General features: G+C 39.3%; 1 protein-coding gene across 9 annotated transcripts in view; it reads right to left on the reverse strand.

The window, feature by feature from the left end:
• Positions 1-27,626, reverse strand: part of FNDC3B (fibronectin type III domain containing 3B) — a 343,320-nt gene that overhangs the window by 155,916 nt on the left and 159,778 nt on the right. For all 9 annotated transcript variants that reach the window (XM_073897214.1, XM_073897217.1, XM_073897186.1 and 6 more), the window contains one exon: positions 2,635-2,711. In XM_073897214.1, coding sequence (XP_073753315.1) covers positions 2,635-2,711 — 77 coding nt within the window. The remainder of the gene's footprint in view (positions 1-2,634; positions 2,712-27,626) is intronic.

Genomic DNA, 27,626 nt, shown 5'->3' on the forward strand with positions numbered 1-27,626 from the left:
TTATAAAATTGTATTGTACCTCATGCTGGAGATGGAGACAAAGCACCAAAGATGCTGAAAAAAACAGAACCACCATTTCTGTGTTGGAGGTTCCTGAAAGGGTCACACTGAGGAGGGCCATCTGAATGAGAAGAATGCACTGTTAGACAAAGAAGAGGGAAATAATGGGCACAAAAAGTACGTAGTTGAGAGAAGGCCAGATATATCCAAGGGACAGAAGCTTAAGGTGGTAACAATGTAGGCCAACAGGAAAAGGTGACCCTTGAAAAGAGAGCAAAGTTAACTATTAAAAATCCATCCACCACACTAGAGAACTTGAACTCTGCTTCGATGCAATGTACACCCAACTCTAGATCTGAACGAGGGAGTCACATGTATTTGAGGGAAAGAACTGTGGGGATACAATGCAGAATTGATATGCATAGGGACAGACTAGCGTTGGGCACTTCTCAAATACATCCAGCTGGGAGGAGAATTTGTGTGTGTGTGTGACTCTTCCCACAACTACATGACAAAATGTACTTTGCTTCTTAGATCTCTTGGTGACAAGAGGTCTCCTAAGACATTCTGCACTTGGTTCTACCCTCCTCGTTTCTTTGAAGGATACATGCCATGAGCTTTAAAAAGATGTTGTACAAGCATTCTACCAGTTTCTCAATTTTCTTCCATATTAATAATCTGTTTTACTCAGACATTTCACCGTCGGATATCATTAAAGAGAACAGTGCTACCTTTAGCACTGAAGGTCATTTAACTCTGGGCCCATCCTCCGATTCAGGAGCCCATCTAAATGAAGTTGAATTCATGCCTTCCAGATGGCTTTTTTTCTCTTTTCTCCACTCAGAATCCAAATTATTCCAATTCTACTCTTCTTCCAATATCCTCTAGTATTTTCTGCCACAATTCTCAGTTGAGAAAGTACTTCACTATGTTTCCATCATCGGTTTTACAAAAGTGAGTTTACAGCTCTGCTATTAATCCTCCTACTTGGATTTTCTATAGAAGTTTTTATAGAATCAGAAATATACTCCAGTATAAGCTTCTCTATTTTTCCTAGGACTCCCAAGAAATATTTTGCGATTAGTGCAATCCCAGCACCACCGCCAGCAAGAAAAAGCCCACTGCAGCTTCTCTTCACTGGAATGTCCCAACCTTCTAACTGCTATTCCTTAAATGGGCCATTAGTATAAAAGGAGGTGCTATTTCTGCTATCACAATTGTGAGAACTGTACTCGGTTCAATGGAATGAAACACTTCCTCAAAATAAATGAGCAGGAGACATAATGGAATTCTACATTTCTTGTTTTTTTCTGTTAATTGACTGGTGACGTGAACATAATCCATCATCACGTGTCCTGGCTGGAAAGGCCTGCTCTACACCCTTTCTCCTCCCAGTGATTCTTATTTACAAAGACTTGTGTAAAACAAGTCGTTTATTTGCAACACTGGGGAAACTGGCCAACATTTTGACTACTCAAAAAAAAAAAAAAAAGATGTCAAATTGGCTCACGTAAAAGTAGGGATGGAAAAAATGAAATTATAGTGGCTGCACTATGGCTCAGACAGTGAAGAAATGGCTAAGTTCTAACATCACAGGAGGATAAATCTTTGATTCCTGCCTGCACTTTAGCAATTTTCCTATGCAGCTGCCAATTTTTTTTCACCCTAGCAAAATCATTAAAAACTGAAAATTATAGATTTTTAAACCACTTCAAAAGCAGACAGAGGGACGGAGAAATAATAGAAAGGAAAAAACTCCAGAAGGATAATCCAAAAAATGTTAATGCAATGATTATCTTCTGTGGGTAGTAAAACTATAAATATTTTTTTCTCTATTCTGTCTTTTCTGATTTTTTTCTAAGGAGTATAGAATGCTCTTATAATCACAACAAAAGAACAAAATGGGCAGAGAGGAAAAAAAAAAATAGCCAATTAAGCACTTGGAAAGGAAGCTGTCCAGGGAGAGGGGCAGGGAGTGCTCATCCTGCACTGGGCACAGGACACAATGAAAGTAACATACAGACATCCACATTCCAGGCACCCTGAACACAGTAAACCTTGTCTAGTTTATCCTTTAACACTTTTTTTTAATCCTTCCAGTGTACCTCTGAAATTGCTTTTACTTTTTTAATTGCTACTGCTGTTTTCTTAAGAAAAAAGTCAAATTTCAGAGAAATTTAAGTACAAATAGCCAAGTTCTCACAACATACTCAGCAATTCACCAAGCCCAGGTGCAGCCACAATACAGAGAAATGGGACTCCGATAATAAAGGGCCGTCCCTATTTGCTTTAACAATGTCTCCTTTGGTATTTTTACCAGTTAAGTCTACAAATTCTTTTTTTTCCCAGCAAACTGTGGTACAGATGGAAGGAAATCTCTACGGCACAACCAAGTGTGAACACACCTTGGCTGAAGGCTGCCTGATAGCGCTCCTGTGCTTCTCTCCCTCTGGCTCTCTGGCAAGTCAAGAGTCAAGACTTGGGAAGGACCATGTGGCACTACCAAAATGATGACCACACTCACATTACCCTAACTCAATTAATCTTGGAATAAATTTTTGAAGCCTCAGCATATATTCTCTTGGAACAACAACAGTGCCCATAGTGAGTGGAAAAACCCGCCCAGTGGTTTACCTGTGAGATATAACCTGGAGGCACATGGATGGGAGGAATGGAGCCATTGGGTGACATCATGGGAACTTCAGCAGGTCCTATGAGAGACAAGAGTAAGATATTAACCGTTGAAGACATACACATTATTCAAAATAATTATTGGCATTTTTAAAATTAATCTATTGTCAAAAATGAGAGAATTACTTTGACTATTTTCTCTTCAATTAATTGGTACATCATGCCTAAGAGTTGAAATCATGGATGAAAAAGAATTCTCCAGCTGTATAAGTCAAGGGTTAAAAAAAAAAAAAACAAAACCAAAACAAACAAACAAAAAAACAAAACTATGAGCATCTTTATAAATATTTAATGATTCCCAAAGCCTCAAGTTCCATAAACCAAGGCTGCTTCGTTAAGAGTCATCTAACAAAGTAGGGCAAAATGGTTGGGTTTTTTTTTTTTTGCCTTTAAAAGAATGTATTATTAATAAATGATTAAACAAATAAATGTTTAAATATGTCCATCTCCTCTGGTTTAAAAAGCTCCTATACACTGGGTTTATAATTTTCATTTTCACGTCAATTATCATTCTCGATAAGTTACTATAACATACCAATTATTTCAAACAGAAGAAACCTTTAAAATATTCCAAATGAATTTGGTATGCGTCTCAGGTTATAAGGCGGGGGGAAAAATAGATCGTAATTTTCAAACTAGGCATAATTAGGAAGACTCATGTCAAATTTACCTGGATTATTTCAAAGTAAAGCATTCAATTAACAAGGTTAGTTTCAAAGTATTAAATTCAATAAATGTTAATCACATGTCTACAGCAAGGAATAGCAAGGCAACACTCAGTTACCTAAGACATAGTTTGAGTTAATATTTAATTACAAAGAAACGATCATCATAACATTAAAATCAGCTTCTAACACCCTTCCAATGATCCTATAATTAAATGGTTTCCCTAGAAGTGCAAGAAGCTCACAGTCACTGGGTTTCAGTTTGGTACCTGGCTCCCCTAGTTAGCAACCCACTGCCCCAATGTCAATCCAAAGCTGTGTTTCTAGTTTGGGATGCGACTTCCTGGCTCCAAGTGCCTTGTGTTGTTTGTTTGCTTTCTCCTAATGTGTGTTGTGCTGCCGGCAATTAAAATTGTTCAGCTGTAACAAAAACCAAGAAAAACACAACACTTTCCTTGGCAAAAGAAGACAGATCCCTCCACCCAGCGCCGTATTTACATTGTCAGCATAAGGCACCTTTCACCTCAGGATACAATTCAGTGTTCTAATACTTTGCAGGAGAGGACCAGTGTGGGGTATAGAGGACTATCAGCAGGTCTTCAAGTATAGGGGAAAAAAAACAGGGTCAGGGCAGAAAAGATGCTAATATTCCTGTAAAACTCCCTATGACCAGAGTTCACTCCAACTCCATGGACAGTATACCACGACAGCTAAACCATCTGATAAGCTCTAACACATACAAAACCACAGCAGTCGCTCACAGGCTCACACACCCGGTAATCAATTAAAGCAGAAGACGACAACAGCATGAGAGGGGGTAACTGTACGACCCCATTCCATTTTGAAGTAGGATTTAAACTGATACCTCCACCACCCACTGAAGGCACTTTCCAAATCATCTTCCAAATCCATCCTTCTCGTCAGCTTCAGCATTTTGGCTGTAGCCATCAAGACATTAGGTATTTAGGGCGCCTGGGTGGCTCAGTTGGTTAAGCGACTGCCTTCGGCTCAGGTCATGATCCTGGAGTCCCTGGATCAAGTCCCACATCGGGCTCCCTGCTCAGCAGGGAGTCTGCTTCTCCCTCTGACCCTCCCCCCATCTCATGTGCTTTCTCTCTCATTCTGTCTCTCAAATAAATAAATAAAAAAAATCTTTAAAAAAAAAAAGACATTAGGTATTTACTAAATATTTTTACTCGATTTGACCCACCTACCAAAAAAAAAAAAAAAAAAAAAAAATCACAGGCAAGTATATCAGCCTTAGCCTGAGCACTATCTGTGAAACCTGAGGGTCAATGCACTCGGCTCTATAAGCAGGCGTCAAAACCATGGCCTCTGCCTGGGTTTCAGTCCCTAGCTCACTATTCATGCTGGTTGTGTGACTTTAGACCATTCAGTTAAGACTTTCTGAGCCTCAGTTCCCAACAGGCGCACATGAGAATAACAATTCTTACCTCACCAAATAGGGTTTAAGATTAAGTTCAATAATACACGCAAAGGTGCTTTAGAGCACTGCACAGCACAATAATCACTCATCAAAATGTTAATGATCTTTGTGATTCTTTCTTTTTTTTAATTTATTTTTATTTATTTATTTTTAAAGATTTTATTTATTTATTTGACAGAGAGAGACACAGCGAGAGAGGGAACATAAGCAGGGGGAGAGGGAGAGGGAGAAGCAGGCTCCCCGCCGAGCAGGGACCCCGATGCGGGGCTCGATCCCAGGACCCTGGGATCATGACCTGAGCCGAAGGCAGACGCTTAACGACTGAGCCACCCAGGCGCCCCTCTTTGTGATTCTTTCTCATTTTACTCATAACTTTTTGCTTTTTCTTGTTTGTTACAATTACATGGAGTACAATTTTTTTTAATAGTTCATGTTCCTGTAACCCATAAAATCAACACATATATACTTTGGACAATATTGACCTAAGAGGCAAACCTTGCTCATGGGATAAACGCAGGACAGACTGTGAACAGAAATGCTACCATCTCCATAAAGTATTGCTTTTTAATCACCGAAATATATACCAGACGAACAGTCTCTTAACCCCAGGCATGACCCCTAAAACTGTTAAAGTCATTTGTATAAAATGCTTTAAAGCATGTAGGACAAGTAACTGATTTACAGCCAGAAAATGTTTTCTTCCTGGCCTTGATTTCAAATGTAGCCAAATGACTTTAACATGCTTGTTCCCCCTTCCTCTTGTCACTGTCATCAAACCCTTTCAAAGGGAGTTGTGAAATATATAGTGATGTGAACATCACAACTGTGAACAGTTGAGTTTCGGGAACCCTACGTTCCTCGAAACCCTAAGGTCCTCTCCCTTCTGAAATAAACCACTGCACCCACAGGCACTTAGGAGTGCAAAAGCTAGCAAAATGAAATCCATTCACAATAGTGCTATGAGAAGTTACCCTTTTTCTAAATACTTCCCAATCAGTGAGTTTACTGCCTCTGCTCAACTGTTGTTTGTGTTTGAGAAGCTCCTGATCTTATTACAACCCTTCCCTAGTTAAAACAAACTTCTCTTCCTAAACTTCAAGGGTACTAGGTTTCTTTTGATTTTTTAATCGATACCCTTTAATCAACACACAAGACTTACATGATAAGCCTCTTAGAATATGGTGAAAATGCTCTCTTCGTGTTCAAACTAACACTGGATCTATGAGGCAGGGAGGCCACATTATTTTCTCAAACAAGCCAACCTCCTCTTTGACTTTACTGAGAAATCACTGAACTATTAAACTTTGCGGTGGGGGGGGGGAACACCTTTAAACCTGACGTATTTGGAACCCCCTTTAATTAAACCCTCGTGTTACATACAGGTAGGTCTACAGAGATATATGTATACATAGATTAAATAATTTGAAAACAAAAGTAAATAAACATATACTTCCAAACTATAGTCAGATTTCTTTTTTGAGAAAGTAAGAAGCAAGCTCAGCTAGAGACCACATGAACTCTTCCATAGACAGATGAAAAATGTCACATGCATGATTTTTAGAACGGAAGTAAAATGTTTGCTAAGAGCCCAGTAACTCCATGAAAAAAAGGCCTTGAGAAATTTCATCTATTTCAGGTTTTAGCCTATGACTTCAAATGTCAAGAATTCCTTTTTTTTTTTGCTGAACAAGATGTGAGACACAAACAAGAACTATGACTGTTTACAGTCATTAAAAAATTTAACTGCAGGGCGCCTGGGTGGCTCAGTTGGTTAAGCGACTGCCTTCGGCTCAGGTCATGATCCTGGAGTCCCAGGATCGAGTCCCACATCAGGCTCCCTGCTCAGCGAGGAGCCTGCTTCTCCCTCTAACCCTCCCCCCTCTCATGTACTCTCTCTCTCTCTCTCTCATTCTCACTCTCTCTAAATAAATAAATAAATCTTAAAAAAAAAAAAAATTTAACTGCAGGGCGCCTGGGTGGCTCAGATGGTTAAGCGTCTGCCTTCAGCTCGGGTCATGATCCCAGGGTCCTAGGATCGAGTCCCGCATCGGGCTCCCTGCTCAGTGGGGAGCCTGTTTCTCCCTCTGCTTCTCTCTCTCTCTCTCTCTCTCTCTCTCTCTGCCTCTCATGAAAAAATAAATAAAATCTTTAAAAAAAAATTTAACTGCAATATACAAGTACATGGTCTAACATCTTAAAAGTCCACTAGCATTTGTTAATGAATTGATTTTTCATTTGCTTATAGCAAAACTTGAACAAGAAAGGTTGGAGAGCAGTTTAGTCAATCAACAGTAATTCCTGCAAAGATGCTAGGACTTTACTCCCACATCAAAGAGACTGAGGAAAGCCCAGTAGCGTTGTATTTTTAGGACCACACGTGTCCATGGAGAGCTTCCGAGCCCCTGCCAGGGCTGTGAGTGAGGACATTCTGCTTCACTCTGTGCTTCCTCTTGCTACCAGTGACCCCCAGACCTCACACACATAGATAATCCATGCTCTGATACTAAACTCAGAATATTCACCTATTCTGGGGGCAAGGTTAACTGGATTGACTTGAGGTGAGTGTACAAAAGAGGGTCAGAAATCTGAAAGTGGTGGAAAATTGGGATATAGGGTATAAACTACCATTTAAACTAGCTTTAGAAAAAGACCAGCTATAAATAATTACACCACAATTTTAGACAATTTTAAATGGCATTTTTAAAGCTGAGTATTCACCAATAGGTAAATAAGTAGTGAATAAATGGAATGTATTAGTACATTTGTCTACAAACGGGTACTTATGTGTCCAAATGGCTATTTGCACAACAAAAGCCTTTATAGCAATGGATCACATTCTTATCTTGATACTTAAATATTATCTTATTCAAAAAAGATGTAAAGAGGCTCAGATGACAACACTGCAAGATAAAAGAAACTGAGAAAAATAAAGGCAAAATAATGATGTGACAAAAATCCAATAAACCCTGTAAAAAGTGACCATTGTGTTTTTCTAAACAGCCAAAAGAGACATTCTTGCTGGCACTAGTAGTCCTAAGCATTAAGTCCATAGCTAGCAGGTAAGCAGATAATTAAGAGTGAAAGTAATTATCAGAACAAATGGTCTAAATAAAAGTGCACTTGTGCTGTTTGCCATGGATCTAAGACTGAATACAAAATGTGAGGTTTTCTGATCAATCTGGTGAATAACTAATAATGAATCTCCAATTATTTATAGAGACTCAAGACATGTAGATGAGCTAAGAGACTGTGTAGGCACTTTGGGAAACTCTGACATTCTTAATTTTTTTTAAATTATTCAACACTGACTCATCTCACAGAGAGCTAAAAAGAATACAAAGAAATAAAGCAGGTCCTCAAAACACAGGTCCTGACCTCAAAGAAACTTAACATCTAGTGCAATGGTTCTTAAATTTTACTATATACCAGAATCACCAGGAGGGTTTCTTAAAATCTGGACTGCTAAATTCTACTTCCCACAGTTTCAGAATCAGAAAGTCTGGGGGAGGTCCCAACTATTAGCATTTCTGGCAAGTTTTCAGGTGATATACTTGCTGCTGTCCAAAGGGCCACACACTTCGATAACCTCTGACTTGGGGGGTTACAAGACGATAAGCATCCATCACTAACATCATATTCAATGGGTAAAGAAATCTTTCCCCCTAACATCAGGAACAAAACAAGAATGCTCACTTTCACCACCAATCTTTAACGGAACAACTGGCGGGGGGGGGGGGGGGGGGTAGGGGGCGGGGGCAGAGGAGGCATCCAAATTGTAAAGGAAGAAGTAAAACTATATCTACTCACAGATGACATAATCCTATATGTGGAAAATCCTACAGATTCCATTAAAAAATTACTAGAGCTAATAAATGAATTCAGTAAATTTTCAGGGTACAACAGCAACACGAGTCAATAGAGTTTTTATATACCAGCAATGAACAATCTGAAAAGGAAATTTAAAAAGACCAATTCCATTTACTACAGCATCCACAAGAATACCTAGAAATAAATTTAACCAAGGGGTGGGTGTGTGAAAAACTTATACACTTAAACTACATTACTGAAATAAATTAAAGACCTAAATAAATGGAACTACAGAACACCTAAATAAAGACATGGGATAAAGACTGAATACTGTTAGGGTGGCAATACTACTCATAGTGACCAACAGAGGCAATGTAATCTTCATCAAAATCCCACTGGTCTTTTTGGCAGAGATGGAAAAGTTGATACTCAAAGTTATATAGAATTGTCAAATGCCCCAAACAGACAAAAAGAATGAAGTTGGGCCTCTACCTGACATCACATACAAAAATTAACTGAAAATGGTTCAGAGACCGGAAGACCTAAAACCATCAAACTCTTAGAAGGAAACAGGGTACATTTCATGATACTGAATTTGATAACGGATTCTGAGATAATATCCAAAGTACAAGCAAAAAAGAAAAAGAAAGAAACCTGGAATTCATCAAAATTAAAAAACCTTTTGTGTAGAGGATATTCTTTAGAAAATGAACACACAAACTACAGAATGAGGAAAAGTATTTACAAAATCATGTATCTGAAAAGAGACCTGTATCCCAAATACATAAAGAATTCTTACAACACAACAAAAAAACCCAAACAACCCAATTTAAAAATGGGCAAAAGGCTTGAACAGACATTTCACCGAAGAAGATGTACAGTCAACAAGCATGACAGTGTTGAACGTCATTAGTCATTATGGAAACACATATCAAAACCACAGTGAGATGCCACTTCACACCCACTCCTATGGCTATTCTCAGAAAAATGGAAAATAAGTGTAGGGTAGGATGTGGAGAAATTAGAACTCATACATTGCAGGTAAGAATGTTAAATGGAACAGCCCCTGTGGAAAGCAGTTTGGTGCTTCCTCAAAAAGTTAAACATCAAATTACCATACAGCCCATCAATACAACTCCTAGGTATATAACTAGAAGAATCAAAAACAGGGACTGAAATACATAAACACACATGTTCACAGCAGCACAACTGACAATAACCAAAAGACGGAAACAGCCAAAAGTTCAAGGACGAATGGATAAATAAAATATGATCTAATGCAATGAAATATTACTCAGCCATAAAAAGAAATCAAGTAGTGATACATGCTATGTGGATGAACCTTGAAAACATTATGTTAAGTAAAAGCCAGACACAAAAGATCACATATTGTATGATTCCATTTATATGAAATATCCAGAATAAAAAAATCAACAGAGAGAGAACTCAGATTTGTGGTTTCCAAGGGCTGAGGGGTGGGAAGAATCTGGAGAGAAACTGGTTACAGGGTGCAGGGTTTCCTTTTGGGATGATGAAAATGCTTAAAAATAGAAGTAGTGATTGCACAACACTGTGAATTTACTAAATGCCAATGAATTAAAACAGTTAATTTCATGTTATGTGCATTTCACTTCATTTTTTTTTTTAAGATGAGCATATTACCAAAAAATGCAGGGGCGCCTGGGTGGCTCAGTTGGTTAAGAGTCTGCCTTCGGCTCAGGTCATGATCCTGGGATCCTGGAGTCCTGGAATCCAGTCCCTGGGTCAGGACTCCTTGCTCAGCAGGAGTCTGCTTCTCCCTCTGCCCCTCCCTCTGCCCCTCCCCCTGCTCATGGCCCTCCCTCTCTCTCTCTCTCTCTCTCTCAAAGAAATAAATAAAATCTTAAAAAAATGTAAGGAAAACTGGAGTTACTAATAAACTACCAAAAAGCAATGGAGTATAAATCTCCTAGAGCACATCTTCATTCCTTATACATTTGTATTTGGGAGGATGCGATTTCGAGGTGCTGTGCTCTGCAAAGACCAGAAGATACATTCTCTATCCTCAAAGGACTGACAGTCTAATTACAGGGATACAGACATATAAACAAACAAACACAAGGAGGCATTTCAGGCACTGTCTAAATTTAGCAAAATTTTAAAAGACTGTCATCCCATGGACACTTCAGTAATTACAGAAATGAGAGTTTATAAGGCCCTTTGGATTCAGTAGAGTAGTTTAGTTGTTTCTAACTTTACTTTCCTTCAGGAGTAAAATTTGTTGATCCCGAAAATGTTGCTGCGAAGTCATTTTCCCTCAAGGTGTAATTTTCATACAGAAGCCAGGTAGAGAGGGCACATTTCTGTGGCTCAGATAAGCTGGTCTCTCTGACCTGTAACTACTCCTTCCCGAAGGCATCCCGAAGGCATCCTGCCAGAGAGGAAATAAACTGGGAAGAGCAGAATCTGAGCACTGCAAAGAACAAAAGCTGGGAAGCTAAGGAGGCCTGGGATTGAATGAACCTCACCACTTCCTAGCACGACCTTGGGCAAGTTTCTTAAAATCTCCCTCATTAGCACTTTTATGACCTAAAAAAAAAAAAAAAGGATGACCAGGGGCTATTTTCAAGAGTTGTTCTGAGGACTGTAAGATGTAATGTATATAAAAATACCTAGCAGAGTGCCTGGTCAAATAATGGTACTTAAAGAACATTAACATTATGCCACTAGAAGAATTGTATGAACAAAATACTGTATGAACAAAAAGATTAATAATGTGCAATCATTTACCACAGAGACAAAAGAAGAATTCCAGTCTCTCAAGTGAGCAAGTTAACTGTTTTGTTCTTGACATTTTTTCTTCTAAAAACATGTTCCCATCTTGTAGCTTGGAAACAGTATCCTCCATTTAAAAATGTAATGCATTCAAGATATACTATTTATGATTAAAAAAAATAAGAACCAAATCTGAAAAGGGAAGGAAGGATGCTTTCTGGTTATCTACTTCCCCACCCTAATCCTCACTCTCTTTTTCCCAAATTACCTGTTATCTTTCCCTAATTTCTAGGAAACCTTAGAAAGTTTGGTGTGCCTAACTTTCAAATGTCCTGAGACAGTTCTAAATCAAAGGATCAGCTCTTGTTTTCTGAAAGTCGATCCTGTACAGGTCTCCGACATTGGCTTTATCACAATTTCTAGTCTGGCTCAGCCATTGTCCTTAAAAGTAGCAAGTGACCATAACAACAAATTGCCTACTGACTAAACATTCCTGCTGAAATCTGCTTGAAGTCAAACACTATACCAAGAACCAAAACTGACTTACTGATAGAATTCATAAATAATGGGTCCACCACCTCTTACCCATTTCAACACATAAGGAGGTGCCATGTTAGTTATCAAGTCTGTTCTGCCCACCTGAAATGCCAGTCTTTCCTTTCCAAATATTTCTCTTGGGACTTGCCTTGCTACTTAGCTGTTCTAAGGGCATCAGGAATTGGGAGACAAGGGTTTAATTCTCACATGAGACTAAACTTCCTGAATCCCAATTTACTTCAATTTCAATAAAATTGAGCTATCTACCCAATCTACCTTATCAACTTGTTTTAAGGCCTAAATGTTAACAAAATCCATATAATTACTATGTGATCAGAGTGCTCCACTTATACTAGTTAATATTTTATTGAATTCAATTCAGTAAATCCTTATCATACGAGATGCTATAAGGAATTAAAAGCCACAGAGAGGATTTTACAACAGCTATGTTAGCAATAAACTACTATATATAAATAAGCAGCAATTGCTTTAGTAGAGGCCAAGAGCTCTAGAGCTGGACAATAAAAATTATCCATGGGGTAGGCAAGGGAAGCATACTGAAAACTCTTAGTGATGGGCAATGAAGAGGGAAGTAAGTTGGTGAATCCATTCACACCAGGCATGATGATCTGACAGCCTTAGAAAGAACTTGATTTAAATTCAGGGCTTCAGAAATACAAACTAAGACTGTCAAAGATAGCAGATACTACAAGAGGCCAGGAATACAGCCCTCAACTCCTGATTTTAGAACTCTTGACTGCTGCTTTGTTCAGTTCAACAAACCTTTGCTGAACCCAATCTCGTTGCCAGACCCTGTGCAGGATGCCAAGGACACAATGACATTGAAGAGAACGAGCATTTCTGTTCTTAATTACGGAGAGAATGGCATGCAGCATGAGTAATGCACAGGTGCACCGAAGTTCGTGGGGGAGGGGAAAACCCAGCTTTGTGTCCTGCTTTTGGCCCGAGGCTTCTGTGACAGACACTGTGTATCTCAGCACGGAGTCAGGCATAGAGCCCAGACATCTCAAGCAGCAGGACTATTTGGTGAAACTGTAGTCTAGCAATACAAATGATTAAAGAATTAGGTAGAAGGCCCATGAGGAATAGTTCAAGAAGTTGCTCTTTGGAAACAAAACAAAACAAAAAACAAACAGTGGGCTCACACTGATGCCAAGCAGGACCTCCCAAGGTCTTGGGGCCCAGCTTTCAAGTTTACCTTTATTGCCTTACCCAAATTCAGAATCTAATTTACCAGTCTACAAATGAAACCTATTCACTCTCACCCTGTTAGTTAAACTATCTAAATGAATACTAACATTCGGTCTGTCTTTGATTTTTAATGTCAGGTTTTAATGGCAGATAATCCATGGATTTGCTTATTTATACTTAAACCAGAACCTTATAAACTTCAAAGCTCTCAGGAAGGATACAAATACAACTCAACACCAAGAAAGGGCTTCTGATACTTTTTCTTAAAGTCTCTTCAAATATTAGCAGCAAAGTTAAAATAAAGGGATCAAAAAGGGCATTGAGCACTTTCTTTCAAAACCTTCTTCCCCGGGATATTTCCTATTACGCCCACCATTCCCCACACAGAGTAAAGAGGACCATTTCACCCAACAGCAGGTATTCCGGCTAATAACACACTCTAGAGGGAGTTACCAGGAACACGGGAGTCGAAAGAGCTGAGCCTAATTCCAGGGGAGCCCCTCAGATGGTCTTGTTGAGGGTAACAATTTTCTAGAGCAGAGTATTTTACATTTCCTTCTAGGTCCTAAAAGAAAACACAAACTGCTGTTTTTAAAGCATTAAAGTCTGTTAATTTTGTAGGGGAAAGAATCAGAAAGACTGTTCATTAAAAGCTGATAGCTAGGGATGCCTGGGTGGCTCAGTCGTTAAGTGTCCGCCTTCAGCTCAGGTCATGATCCCAGGGTCCTGGGAGCGAGCCCCGCATCGGGCTCCCTGCTCGGCGGGAAGCCTGCTTGTCCCTCTCCCACTCCCCCTGATTGTGTGCCCTCTCTTGCTGTGTCTCCCTCCCTGTCAAATAAATAAACAAAATCTTAAAAAAAAGCTGATAGCTAGAAGACCAGCAGGAATGGGGCAGAACATAGTCACTGTGCCCTGAGTATTTTTTAAAGGGGTTGCCTTTCTTCTCTCGCCAGCTTTCTCTGCTGACGGGTTGTAAAGGGGAAGAGGGATGAGTAAAAGGATGTCCACTCTTCCTCCCCAGACCCCCACTCCCAGCCCATCTGGCTGGCCACAGGCCCTCTTGTCCCAGGAGAGAGAAAGAAGAGGGAGCAGAATGCAGGCCAACAAACAGTTATTTGCATAACAACCTTGGGAAGAACTGAGGGGGCAAATGTGCACTCTATTCTATCTGAGCTCAGCTTCACAATTCTAAGGTCATGTTCTAGAGGGGCAAAGTTTGCAAACAGTACCGAAATTATTAACCAGACAATATGTGATTGCATTCCTTGTGGCTGTCTGACATCGTTCACCTTACAAAGGAAAGAACATTACAAACATCACCCACCTGAAAGCTGAATTACAAATAACAACGATGTACAGCTCTTTACCAACATATCATTACTCAATATATTGAGGGGAATGCAATTATCCATTGCTCTAATGAGGTTTACAAAACAAACTAAAGAGGATCCCTTTTAACTACTCTCCAGGTTGGCTCCTCAGCTGCCCCCTGCAAGAGTGCTTGCCATAAAGGAAAGCCTCTGACAACATTCTAAAGGCACTGTATTGACAACATCCCACCACGGTTTACTAGCTTGGTTCTTTGAACTCATGCACCTCAAATCTCAAGGCAAGAGAGGAATGTCTGAGGTCCACCGAATAGAACTACCTTTTTTTTTTTTTTAAAGCACAGGTTATTATGGAAACGGGAAAAAAGGGAACTTCCTGTTTCATAAGCCACCAATGACAGTTTACCCACCCACCTGATGCCATTTTCTCTCCAATCTAGGAGGCCACTCACTCAGTCACTCACAACCACCCAATGTCCGATTGGAAAAGGTCCCTCGAAACCAAGACCGGCAATCTTCTGAAATTAACTTAATTTTACAAAAGTGTTTTGATTGCTAATAAAAATTCTCTAAATGGTCCAGTGGCTGGGACCTAATAATGGGTTTTGAAATGACGAGTTCAATTTATAGTTCTAGTCTCTGCCTTACCTAAACCACATAGAGAAAGCCAGGAAAGTAAATCAGAGTTCCTATAGACCAGCCATGTTTACACAGCCTGGTGCTTTTACTCTTTTTGTTGGTATGGGAAAAACAAAGGGCAGGCTGAGGGCTGACAGTAAACAGCCACCACAAATAGGTTAGACTCTCTCATTTGAAGTCTGATCAAAGGCCGTCAGTAAACACCTCCGAGTAACTGTGGGAAGGCTGGGTCACCCTGCCAGCTATTTTCTCAGCGATAAAAATGTGCTGACATAGTTATTGTTTGAGGGGCAGCAGCCTGCTTTATGGCATAAATACTTTCTAGTCCTGGCACACTGGTTCCACAGAAACACTTTTACTGAAGAGACTACAATTTCACTCTTAAATATCAACGCTCCCTTCACTAAGGGGACCTGAGACCAATGAAGATAAAGGGTCTAGGCTTAGGGAAGAGGTTATCAGGAAGGTCTCCTCGCTGATTCACTGCCGTTTTTTTTCTAACCTGAAAAAGCAGCAGGCTTCTCAAAGAGAATTGTGTTTTATTTTATTTAAATTTTACTTTTTAAAAAAATATTTACTTATTTATTTTAGAGAGGGGGCGGGGAGGGAGAGACAGAATCTCAAGCAGACCCATGCAAGGCTCGATCTCATGACCCTGAGATCATGACCTGAGCCAAAATCAAGACATTTAACTGACTGAGCCACCCAGGTGCCCCTGAGAATGGATATATTTTAAAGTTATGTCATCCAGGCAACAGCCAGCTCTCAGTTTGCTAATCAGGAATGGCCAAGACTATGCCTACACCGTATTAGGATAGGTAAAAGAAAGGGAGAAGGCAAAATTATCAACATGTTCAATAAAACAAAATACAAAAATACATCCAAATGGGAATCTCACATATAGTACGATCAGTGGTTAAGCAAGAACATAACCACAAACAAATATGCATGATATACCAAACACAAGCAACTCAAATTCCTTCAAGGTAAAATGTCAGGACTGTACCCCTCCCCTTGCAGGCACTCCTACTCAGATTGAACTGTGAGCATGAATTTTTGTCTTTTTCTCCATCACTGCCTTTGAGAAACCATTGTTTGGTGACTTCTCTTCCCCCTGATTTCACCTATAAAATAATCCCCATATGTATGTATATATATATATATATATACACACATGTCCTGGGGTTCAACAAGACACACCTTTAGCCTCATACTTATTATACTTATTTAGCCTCATACTCATACATTCACTTTTAGATGATGAAAACAATGTCAAAATATCTGATTAAAAATTTCCTGGCCACAGATAGGAGATCAGGTCTGTTGGGCAATGTGTAGCTGTGGCTAGAACAAAGTGAAGAGCAGATAATGAGAAAATGGGAAGGGTTTGGGGTAGAAAGTTAACCCTCTCTTTGAAAAGAGGGGAGGCTCTAGACAGATAACCTAACATGGAAGAAGGGGTAGGGGGAAGCAGGAAGAGAAAATAATCTTGTGGACTTGGGGGGGCTGGTGGGCGGGGCGGGGAGGCCATGGCCACAAACCAGGCAGAAAACCACACTCAGAAAATATATGGCCCCAATTAATCTCAAGTGCATTGTTTTCCAATTCAATGTGACACATTAAAAGATCTCTGGTGACAGCACATTCATGATATTCAAAATGGCAACATAAAAAGAGCATCACTGGAGGCTGGTCCCTGTTTCATTTCAGCTTCTGAATGGTATTTTTAAAAGTTCTTCTCCTCAGCATGTCCCCCATCCCCAAACCAAGTAGTGCTCAGTGGAGATATGGGTTCCAATGTGAAGGGCCTTGGGCAAGTCACTTAACTACCTATGTTAACTGCCGTAAAAGAAAAGGAACCTAACAAATTCTATGCTTTCTTGAAAAGTAATATGCTGCATGGCATTGTTGTCACTTCTGTCTATGCTTGCCGACTCTAGAAAACAGCCGTTAGTTGACAATCCCTAAAATCCTTCTAGCTGTGAACCTCAAATGTTAGTTACATTAGAATCCCTGAGACTTTTGGAAATGTAGATTTCCAGGCCCCTTTTTCCTCAGGCTAGCCACCTCTCCTCTCCTCTCCACCTCCCACCAACCACACACTCCACTGATTTTGATATAGGTGCTCCATGGACCAGTCAGAGGAATAATGACCTAAAAAGAACACCATAAAAATAAATAAATAAAAGGAAGAAAAAAAGTCAAGCATATTCAAGATCCATGAGCATATCTCATCTACACTTACTTTAAAAGCAAAATTAGCTGGGTCTTAATTTCAACATAATGTTTAAAAGTGAAGAGGGAAAATAAGGCAGCAGAGTTCTATAAATTTTATCCATTGATGGGTATTTAACTGAATATCTTTCAACTAACAAAGAGGACTATAATTTGGCGAAAACTAGTCCTCCTGTTTTAATCACAATAAAGCAACTATCAGTATACTTAAAGGAAACAACAAAATGACCACAGGTTTTTATATAATACAGAATAATAAGCAGTATGAAGAAGCAGTCTATGTAATCATTGCGTTCATTTACATGATTACTGGCCACCAGTGATAGTTTACCATGAAACTCTACGCACCCAAGAATAGGTAAACAGAGCAGATAGATAAAATCTTTATAAATGTTTTTAGTTGACAGCCAAAATCACAGAAATCAGAATTCTCCTGGGGGTGGGAAGAATCTTAAAGGTTATCCAGTCCAGTTCCTCATCTAAGACTTGAACTGCTAAACAAACTCTCTAGCAAGTGACCAGAATACTTCAAGTAATGTAGAGTTCACTTCCTCAAAATGCAGCAAATTCCACTTTTTAGTAATCTTAATTGATAAATGGTTTTCCCTTTGTTAAAAAGAAAACCACAGGCCCAAAATGGCATCACTTAGGTTAAGGCCCCAAATCGGTAAACCAAGACTTAATACCTAAACTAACTGCAGTTTCAACCCCTCAGGAATGTAACCTTTAACCAGTCAGTCAGGAATTTTCTGGTCGGCACCAATAAGGTAATCTGTCACATGGGCCCTCTTTATCCCCCAAAGGAAAATGATGTAATCCACCTCCTAAAAACCCTTTTGTCCCCAAATGAAGGTGACCTCACCTGAAATAATCCCTTTTTTCTGTTTATGACTCCCTTGTCTTGGCTTTAAAAACCTTTCCCTTTCTGTAGCCCTTTGGAGCTCCCCTCTACTTGCTAGAGGTGATGCTGCTTATTTCATTAATCAATTAATAAAGCCAATTAAATCTTTAAAATGTACTTGGTTGAATTTGTTATTTTTAATAACCTTTTAACAAGCAGAAATCTGAATTCTGTTCCTAAGAGACAAACAGACTACACGTAACCTCGTTTCCCACAGAACAATCCTTCAGATACTTGGGAGAGTTAGATCTCATCAGGCCTCCTCTTCTACAGACAAATCCACTTGGGTTTTCTTTCTATGAAATGGCTTCCAACTGCATTCCCATGGGTCACTCTAACAATCTACCTTTCTATGGTCCTTTTTAAAATTAGGTTCTAAAAACACTGGTCTACCACTCCGTAAGTACAAGGTGTGGATTAGCAACCACTGCATGCTGTTGGTGGTTATGCTCTTGTTTAACCACTGATCATCCTGTATGTGAGATTCCCATTTGTATGTATTTCTGTTTGTTTGTACTGAAAATGTTGATAATTGTGCCTTCTCCCTTTCTTTTACCTATCCTAATATGGTGTATGCAGAGTCTTGGCCATTCCTGATTAGCAAACTGAGGGCTGGCAGTTGTCCGGATGGGGTAACTTTAAAATAATATATAAAATAAATATATTCATTCTCTTGAGAAGCCTGCTTTTTCAGCTTAGGAGAAAACGGCAGTGAATCAGCGAGGAGACCTTTTGGGTAACCTATTCATAACTTGGGTGTTCATAAAGCAAATCTTTTCATTTCTTGCACATGGCTAGAAAGTTTTTTAAAAGTTACCACAAAAAATGTAGAATCCTAAGAAATAATGAATAGAATAGCTTATAATGTAGCAAGGAGGTCTGTAAATACCTTCCTAGTTAACTTTCACAAATTTTTTTGAAAGTACCAATATAATTCATGAAATATGGACTTATAGCAACTCACAAAACTCTTTAAACTGATGAGGTACACAGAGAGATTACCCATTCAAAAAATAAAATAAAATTCATTTGTTTATTAGCAGTCCAAGGTCTAGAATCCCTACTGTGACCCAAAAGAATAAGAAGAGGGGAAAAAAATGATGCATCTTTTCATGTGTAATACAGGGCCATTTTTTTTTATAAATATATCATTAGAAGATGTGGTATATATACACAGTGGAATATTATAGCCATCAAAAAATGAAATCTTGCTATTTGCAATGATGTGGATGGAACTAGAGGGTATTATGCTAAGTGAAATAAGTCAATCAGAGAAAGTATCATATGAACTTCACTGATACAAGGAATTTGAGAAACAAGACAGAGGGTCATAGGGTAAGGGAGGGAAAAATGAAACAAGACAAAACCAGAGAGGGAGACAAACCATAAGAGACTCTTAATCTCAGGAAACAAACTGAGGGCTGCTGGAGTAGAGGGGGGTGGGAGGGATGGGGGTGGCTGGTGATGGACACTGGGGAGGGTATGTGCTATGGTGAGTGCTGTGAATTGTGTAAGACTGATGAATCACAGACCTGTACCCCTGAAACAAATAATACATTATATGTTAATTAAAAAATATATATATATTATTTTACCAAATCTGGGATACCATTGGTAAGATGCAAAAAGATTGTGTTACTAAAAAAGACAAAACCACTGCCTAAACGGCATTCAATTGACATTCAATTAATTGTAAGATGATTGCCAATTTAAAAGATGTTAAAATGAGAGAAGTGTGCTTTTTAAAATTAATGAATATGGTATACGGTTTGAGAATAAAGTGAAAGAAATCAGCAAGTTATAAACCTAACCTGGAGAGCTATCCAATGGTCCAATGACGCCCAGTGGGCATGTAAGAGCTTTGTGGACACAATCACAAAATTTGGTTATGAACGACCCAACACGGATCTATGCAGCTTTAAGTCTGATGTCTCAGAAATCACCAAAATTCATTTCCTGCACAAAACTTTCAAAATGCAATGATACGAAAGCTCATCTAAGTAAATACACCTGACCCCTTTTCTCCTTTTAACTTCAAATTAGGATCTATTATACTTCAGTTGAACTCAGTGTTCCTACAACCAACTCATTCATTTTACTTTAAATACCAAGCAATTTTTAGATTAATTTTTTAAATATCCAAAATTTACAAAAAGATGGGTCAGTATCCCCTATGAAGAGACTGGCAGTCTTACTACCCACTAAATCTAAAATTGAAGATAATTTCCAAGAAGCCACTAATCTAGTGTCCTCATATTCTGAACACATACAACCACTAGTTCAGAAGTCTCAACACCACTGGTTTAGCAAAGGAAAAAAATTTACTTTAAAAAAAAGTTTGGTGTCTCTGGACAGATGGAGTGTAAATAGTCCTGGGAAAGTTGCGTCATCCCATGAACTCTACATCTGATTTGCATTAAAATACCATGTCTTAAATACACATGTGTTTTCAAAAACTTAAGTCTCAACATAACGAAAAATATTGCTTTATCCCACATTTTAAAGAGTTCTACATCCCCCTTACTCTCATTAATTCTTGGAATGGAATAACCAATAAACAATACTCTGCTAAAAAAAAAAAAAATTTCTCCATTTCTTCCTACCTACCCCTGGCCCTGTCCCCCAATCTATAACCCCTGGAAGAGGGCTGTAAGGGGAGGAGCTTAAGATAAATACATGTATTGGGGCGCCTGGGTGGCTCAGTTAGTTGAGCATCTGACTCTTGGTTTCAGCTAGGGTCTTGGTCTCTGGGTCCTGGAATCTCGTCCTGATTAGGCCTCCACGCGCTCGCTCTCTCATAAAGAATTTTTCTTAAAAAGATACATGTATTATTACTCATGTTTTGAAAAAGCCATTTCCGACAGTGGACAGTAAATATGATTGCTGTAACCACATGGTAAATTAACGTATGAACTACCATTGTTCTCGGGTGATTGGGAGAAATGCCAGATCCCTTCAATTTGAGCTTTATCATACCCTCCTGTTTTTCTTGCTCCCAGGTGCTCCTATCTAAATATTCTTATGTCAGCCAAATGAAAGGAAATTAAAGTTCAGATTTTACCTGGCAATGTGCGGTCCTAACCTGGACTTTACAGAACGAGAATTACCAGGAAATTAAAAAACAAATCTTCTCTCTAAAGTCTTTGGAAAAAGAATCACTGTTAATGCCAACATTTTATTTAGTTATCTTTTACTCTCCTAATTTGACTAAATTCACTACTCACAAGATAATTCAAGACATCTGGGGAGTCTGGCCTATCAAAATTTACTAAACAGAAACGTAACAGTCTGAAGCATATGCACACAAAAGCAAAAGGTGGTCACATCTGATCCACAGGTTGCTTCGGTAGCTTTTCCCCCAGTTCTTTCTTTCTATTGTTTATTTGATATTCATGGTTCATTTGCTCTCGATGATTTGGAAGCAAGTGCTGATAATGCTATCAATTACTTCTACTTTTGAGTGCATAGACATCAGGCAAAACTAACACCAGAAACCAAACAAGTTTTCTGATTTCTCCAGGTTTTCACATAAATTAACATCTTAGCTGTATTTCATAGACAATTCCTAAACCAAACAGAGAAGACTCCTGTAAAGTCCTGGCTAGCAACTGTGGGAATATTAAGGTAGTGATCACAAATGTGATCAGAAAGCTGAGCTGGGAATTCTCTGGGTGTGATGTCAAAGCTCCACAAAAACAGGTTCAAAACAGGTAAAACAGACCCAGGACATGTAAAATTTACAAAACTAACAAAGGCCAAGATGGCCAAAACAAAGATTCCTATAAATAATGAGGCAGAAAGCCAAGCTATACTTTTCTGTCACAATTTCTTTCTCAAAACAGAGGACTCATGAACAAACTTGTTTTAGAGCAAACCCAGTACTAAAAATTCTGAAGAAGTTTCATGTACTCAACACATTTGCAAAACTTTTTATATCAGCTACAGGGCTTACAACTACATAGAACATCACAATATGTATGATCTATTTTTATTTTTTTTTATTTATTTTTTTTTAAAGATTTTATTTATTTATTTGAGATAGAGAGAATGAGAGATAGAGAGCACGAGAGGGAAGAGGGTCAGAGGGAGAAACAGACTCCCCGCCAAGCAGGGAGCCCGATGCGGGACTCGATCCCGGGACTCCAGAATCATGACCTGAGCCGAAGGCAGTCGCCCAACCAACTGAGCCACCCAGGCGCCCTATTTTTATTTTTTATAACTGGTTTTGTGGAACACAATCTCTAGGACATACTTCTAAACAAACTTAATTTTTGATGGGCTCCTAGAAATAAGTTAACAGCCATGCCTTATGTTATTCATGCAAAACTATTGTGACTCCTATTTAGGAGTCGGAAGACTTCCTCTTTACTTGGTGCAACATCCCAGATGACCGGTAACTACTAAAATAGCATTAATGAACTGCAATAAATACAACTCCTATAAAAATCATCTTAAACTAGTCAATTTCAGTCAGCCCTAAAGTCCCCTGAGCAAAACTAATTATGCTGCCAATAGTCACATTACCTTACAGTAGTGAAAGTCTAAAAACATTGCTTCTGGGGCGCCTGGGTGACTCAGTCATTAAGCGTCTGCCTTCAGCTCAGATCGAGCCCCGCGTCGGGCTCCCTGTTCAGCGGGAAGCCTGCTTCTCCCTCTCCCACTCCCCCTGCTTGTGTTCCCTCTCTCGCTGTCTCTCTCTGTGTGTCAAATAAATAAATAAAATCTTTAAAAAAGAAAAAAAATAAAAATAAAAAGGTTGCTTCCAAGCCTTATACTCCTTATGACTCTCTCTCAACACATCATAAAGAAATATATAGTTGAATAATTTATATATCTGCTTTTCATTTTTTATACACAGTATGCACGTGTACATAAATATCCTGCTTTTATACTAAGATACCTCATAATGATTCATTGGTTTTAAGTTTAAAATCATGATGCCAATTAAGCACTGAACAAAATGTATTATTACCCAGCCCTATCTATTGGCACCAATATCAATTTTAAATAATAACTACTAAAGAATAAGTTAAATATGGAACATCTCTCTGTGATAAAAACAGATACAGGACATGGGCAAATTCCTTTGCCTACACAATACATTATTGTCTCTGAAGCGATCTCAGCTTCCTAGTACTTGCATTCTGAGCAACTTTAAACACTTATCCAAAACCATACTGTAAGCAAAGGTAAACTGAAGACTCTGCAAGGAGAATGCAGGTGTTTTTTTTAAACCTACAGTGTTTTATTTGTTTCAGCTGTACAGTACAGTGATTCCACAATTCCACACATCACCCAGTGCTCATCAGGACAAGTACACTCCTTAATCCCCATCGCCTATAACCCAAGCCCCACCCACCCCATCCCCTCTGGTAACCACCAGTTTATTCTCTATAATAGTTATAAAGAATCTGTTTCGTGATTTGTCTCTTTTCTCCCCTTTGCTCATTTGTTTCTTAAATTCCACACATGAGCGAGACCATGTAATATTTGTCTTTCTCCGACTGACTTCTTTCGCTTAGCATTATACCCTCTAGCTTCATCCATGCTGTTGCCAATGGCAGGATTTCATTCTTTTTGATGGCTGAGTGGTGGACACGGGCTGCTTCCAGAGAATGCAGGCTTCGTTACTGGCCGCCCGGAGTAAAGCGGTTATGGCACAGATACCGGAGCCGTACATACCCCTGTAGATTTCATTCCAAGCCCCACCAGTTACCCGTGTGCCACCCTAGGCCGATGGCGAAAGCCCTCTCTGTGCCTCGCTTCCTCACCTCTACCACGAAGAAAGCAATGGCACCAATCTCTCAAGACCATGGAAGAAGGGAGTTAGACACAAAGTGCTTAGAAGAAGGCCTGGCATGTGCCAAGCTCACCAGGTGGGTTAGCTGAGACCATTACCGTTATACCACAGCCACGGCCGCCGTGTCCTCTCCGACCCCGACTGTCCCTACGACTATTCCTGTTATAGTCCAGGTTTCACCGGTAAAGTTAAGAACCCAGACTTTTCTATGGGTACACGTAGTTGTGAATAAAAATATCCAGACAACAAAAATGATCAATACCTGGGCTTAGGATGGGGGCGGTGATTCTGATCTTAAGCTTTTTATTAGGTTAAGCCAAAAAAAAAAAAAAAAATCACTTACTCCAGTGGGCAAATCAGTGATGACTTCTCATTGCCTGAGGGAAAGCAATAGTTTATTGGTGCATGGGAATCTTCCTTCCCCTTCATAAAAGCATCCGTCCTTCCAGTCAACTACAAACACCCTCTGCATTTCCCCCACAAGGACAAGCCAAGTTTACCCAGCGGTTTCACAGGTTCTTCGTATTAAGTCCGGCCCAAACGGACATGTCCTGTCCATGCCACGTGCTCACTTGGTCGCACTGCTCGTCAACACAGTTGGTTCTCAACCACCCCCCTCGACCAAGGTCTCTACACCTTAAAACAAACAACGGGGTGACTGCAAGGAATGCCTAACCCTGTCCCTCTGAGTGCTGTCCTCAAATCACACAGCTAATACTTGACCCTGTCAGAAAGTAGACTTTAGGATAGAAAATGACTGAAGTGACTAAAATGACAACAACAACGTTTTATTTGCACCCTTGAATACAGAAGAAGCTTGGAACTCTAAAATTAAAAGAGAGTTTATAAAGTAATGAAAACTTCTTTATACCAATTAAGCTTTCTAAAGAAATTATTCGGGTGGAATAAAACTCTTTTACCCATTCAGTAACAGATTATGAATGCATTACATGCTTTGGGACGTGTACGTAGGTAAAAGTGAAGAGAAATGAATCATGGGTTAGAAACGCAGTACTGAGAGTTTTCTTTTGCTCAGGAGAAATCAGGAATATTCTCACAATCCTTTCTATTTGCCAAGGCAGCCTGGTTTATTTACGAAATCTTGGCCACAAGTGGCCAGAATAAAGGCATTTCAATGGGGCTGTCTTTTACTTTCTTCCTTATTCTCTACCCCTTTCTCATTCATTCTCCTTAAGAAGCGTCTCTGGTGCATGCTTGGTTTCTAAAGGTCTGATGAGACTATGGATGCTACAGTGAATGCTGAAGTCTGAAAGAAATATTTCTCTCTCCCTCTCTTTGAGTCAGAAAATTCTGAACACAAGAGGATCCATTCAAGGCATGATGGAGTGCCTCACAGAGGCAGCAATATGTTCACGGTTGGCAAACAGAGATCTGTTTGGACAGTGAGCACAGCCATCCACTCAGCAAACATCAGCTTTCCTATTAGTTCACAGCAGAAAGAACCAGACGCTGGCGGCCCTTCTTTCAGACTCCAACACCACTTTGGGACAAGCCTTCTAAACAAAATGCCTTTGTCCAACAGTCACAATTCAGTGGGTCCCAACGGCTTTCCTAGAAGCTATGTCGGACTATTCACAATTGCATTCAGGCCCAAAAATCATTTGTAAAGGTCTGGAGGAGAAAAGTAATGGGAAATACCCCAATTCCCATTTACAATAATAGACAAGAAATGACTGAACGGCTTTACACCAACCAGCAAGAACAGCAGCAGGAAGGGTATAAAGTGTATGATGAACCTAACAGGCTGCCTCTGGTGCTTTGGGGAATATGGATGCTGTTGCCACCGAAATCTGGAAGAACACCAAGGATAACCGTTCAAGGGGAAGTCAGAGGGAAGATGGAGTAAATGATGTAGGTGAATGTGACATCCCCTTCCCATAAGGTTTCAAAATAATAAGCTTATGCAGTTTAAGAACTGTCAGTTCTGAAAGACACCATAACTCATTAAGACGTCCAGTTCCACCCAAACTTTCACCAAATCCTGCCTGAGTAAAAGAAAACCCTAAAGGCAGAAGACAAACTCATGGCCTATCTTGCTTTCTCCCACTTTGGGCATGAACTTGCTGTATGATTTTACTTATTCCTACATACCTGGCAAGAGAAATCTTCCAGAATTGTCACTTTGCTTAGTATAAATAGGAAATCAGATGAAAATAGGAGTATGATACAATGTCCCAGAGGAAGGTCAGAAGGAGAGGGGGCAGTGTCCCCCAGGATGTTATACTGCGCATAGCTCATAACCTATTCTTATTACTAAGTATTCATTTGTACCTGACTTCCCCATCGACATCACTTCTAAATATGTCAAAAATGAAGGGTAAATCTCAGAATCCAGAAAATTCTCCATGTTTCTAAGAGAAAACACTTTTCCTTTGGAAAACTACTGTCAGCCTATGGCTTGTTTTTTTGTACAGTCTAGGAGCTAAAAATGATTTTTAAAAAAAGTTTTTGAAGGCTGTAAAAGAATTAAAGAGGAATATGCATCACAGACCATACATCTCCAAGATATTCACTATCTTGTCCTCTCTAGAAAGTTTGCCAGTCCTGTAGTAAATCATTAAAAAGCCTCAAAGAGTAACTCCAGATTCTATGTAAGCCAAATCATGGATGTGATGCCCACTTATGAATATGCTTTCAAATAATCTCTCCCATGACAGAGCTGAGGACAGAAGTGCCCCCACCAGGATTCTACTCATCCAACAACAGAGGGTTGGTAAGACAATCCTAAGACTTCCTAATAAGACAACTCTTTATCCTTTGGAAATGTACCCAATAAATCATGCAAGTTGGGAGAATTCCTAACTTACAAAATTAGGAATAATAACCACTTGTCCTTATAAAAGGGTGTCAGTTGAATCAAGTGAGTCAAAGGATATGAAACAAAGTACCTAACAGACGGTGGGAAAGATCTTTCTATCACATGGGGCTCTCCGGTCTTCTTGTAGAATATGCCAAAGGAAATACTGAACAAATAAAAGAAAAAGTCAGAAGGCTTTCCAAAACTTTGTTTCCTACGTGCACCAATACAACCTCAGATAGCTAGATTTTTTCAGTGAATAAAGGAAAGAGGTTTTTTACAAAGGGAATGCTTAGAGAGGCTAAATGTCTAGCCTACAAGCTGAAGAGTCATTAAAGAGAGGGAGGAATTAAAAGATAATTAGAAATTCTAGATGCTGTTAACTTCAAGTTCCTACCTCAATCAAGATGGCCGAATTAACTTTGGGAATCCAGCAACTGTGATTTGCCAGCTCAATTACAGTCCAAGTTGCCTTTTAAGGAGGGCTAAGATCAAGTCTCAAAATTTTTGTACACCCAAGCGCTTATGTACACACACACACATACACACACACACATTATTACATTACTTTAAGTACAACTTGGATCCAAGTTATTGCATTATGCAAAAACTCATGAAGTAGGGCTGCCAGACAAAAGACACAGTCAGGACACACTCAGTTAAGTTTGAATTTCAGATACAAAATAATTTTTCATGTAAACATGTTCCAATGAACCAGTATATGGTTCATATACTAAAAATTATTTGTATATATGAAGTTCAACTTTAACTGGGTATCCTGTATTTTTATTT

Source organism: Callorhinus ursinus, unplaced genomic scaffold, assembly GCF_003265705.2.
Source record: "Callorhinus ursinus isolate GAN/ISIS: 27379988/994484 unplaced genomic scaffold, GSC_fseal_2.0 scaffold1, whole genome shotgun sequence".
NCBI lineage: Eukaryota > Metazoa > Chordata > Mammalia > Carnivora > Otariidae > Callorhinus > Callorhinus ursinus.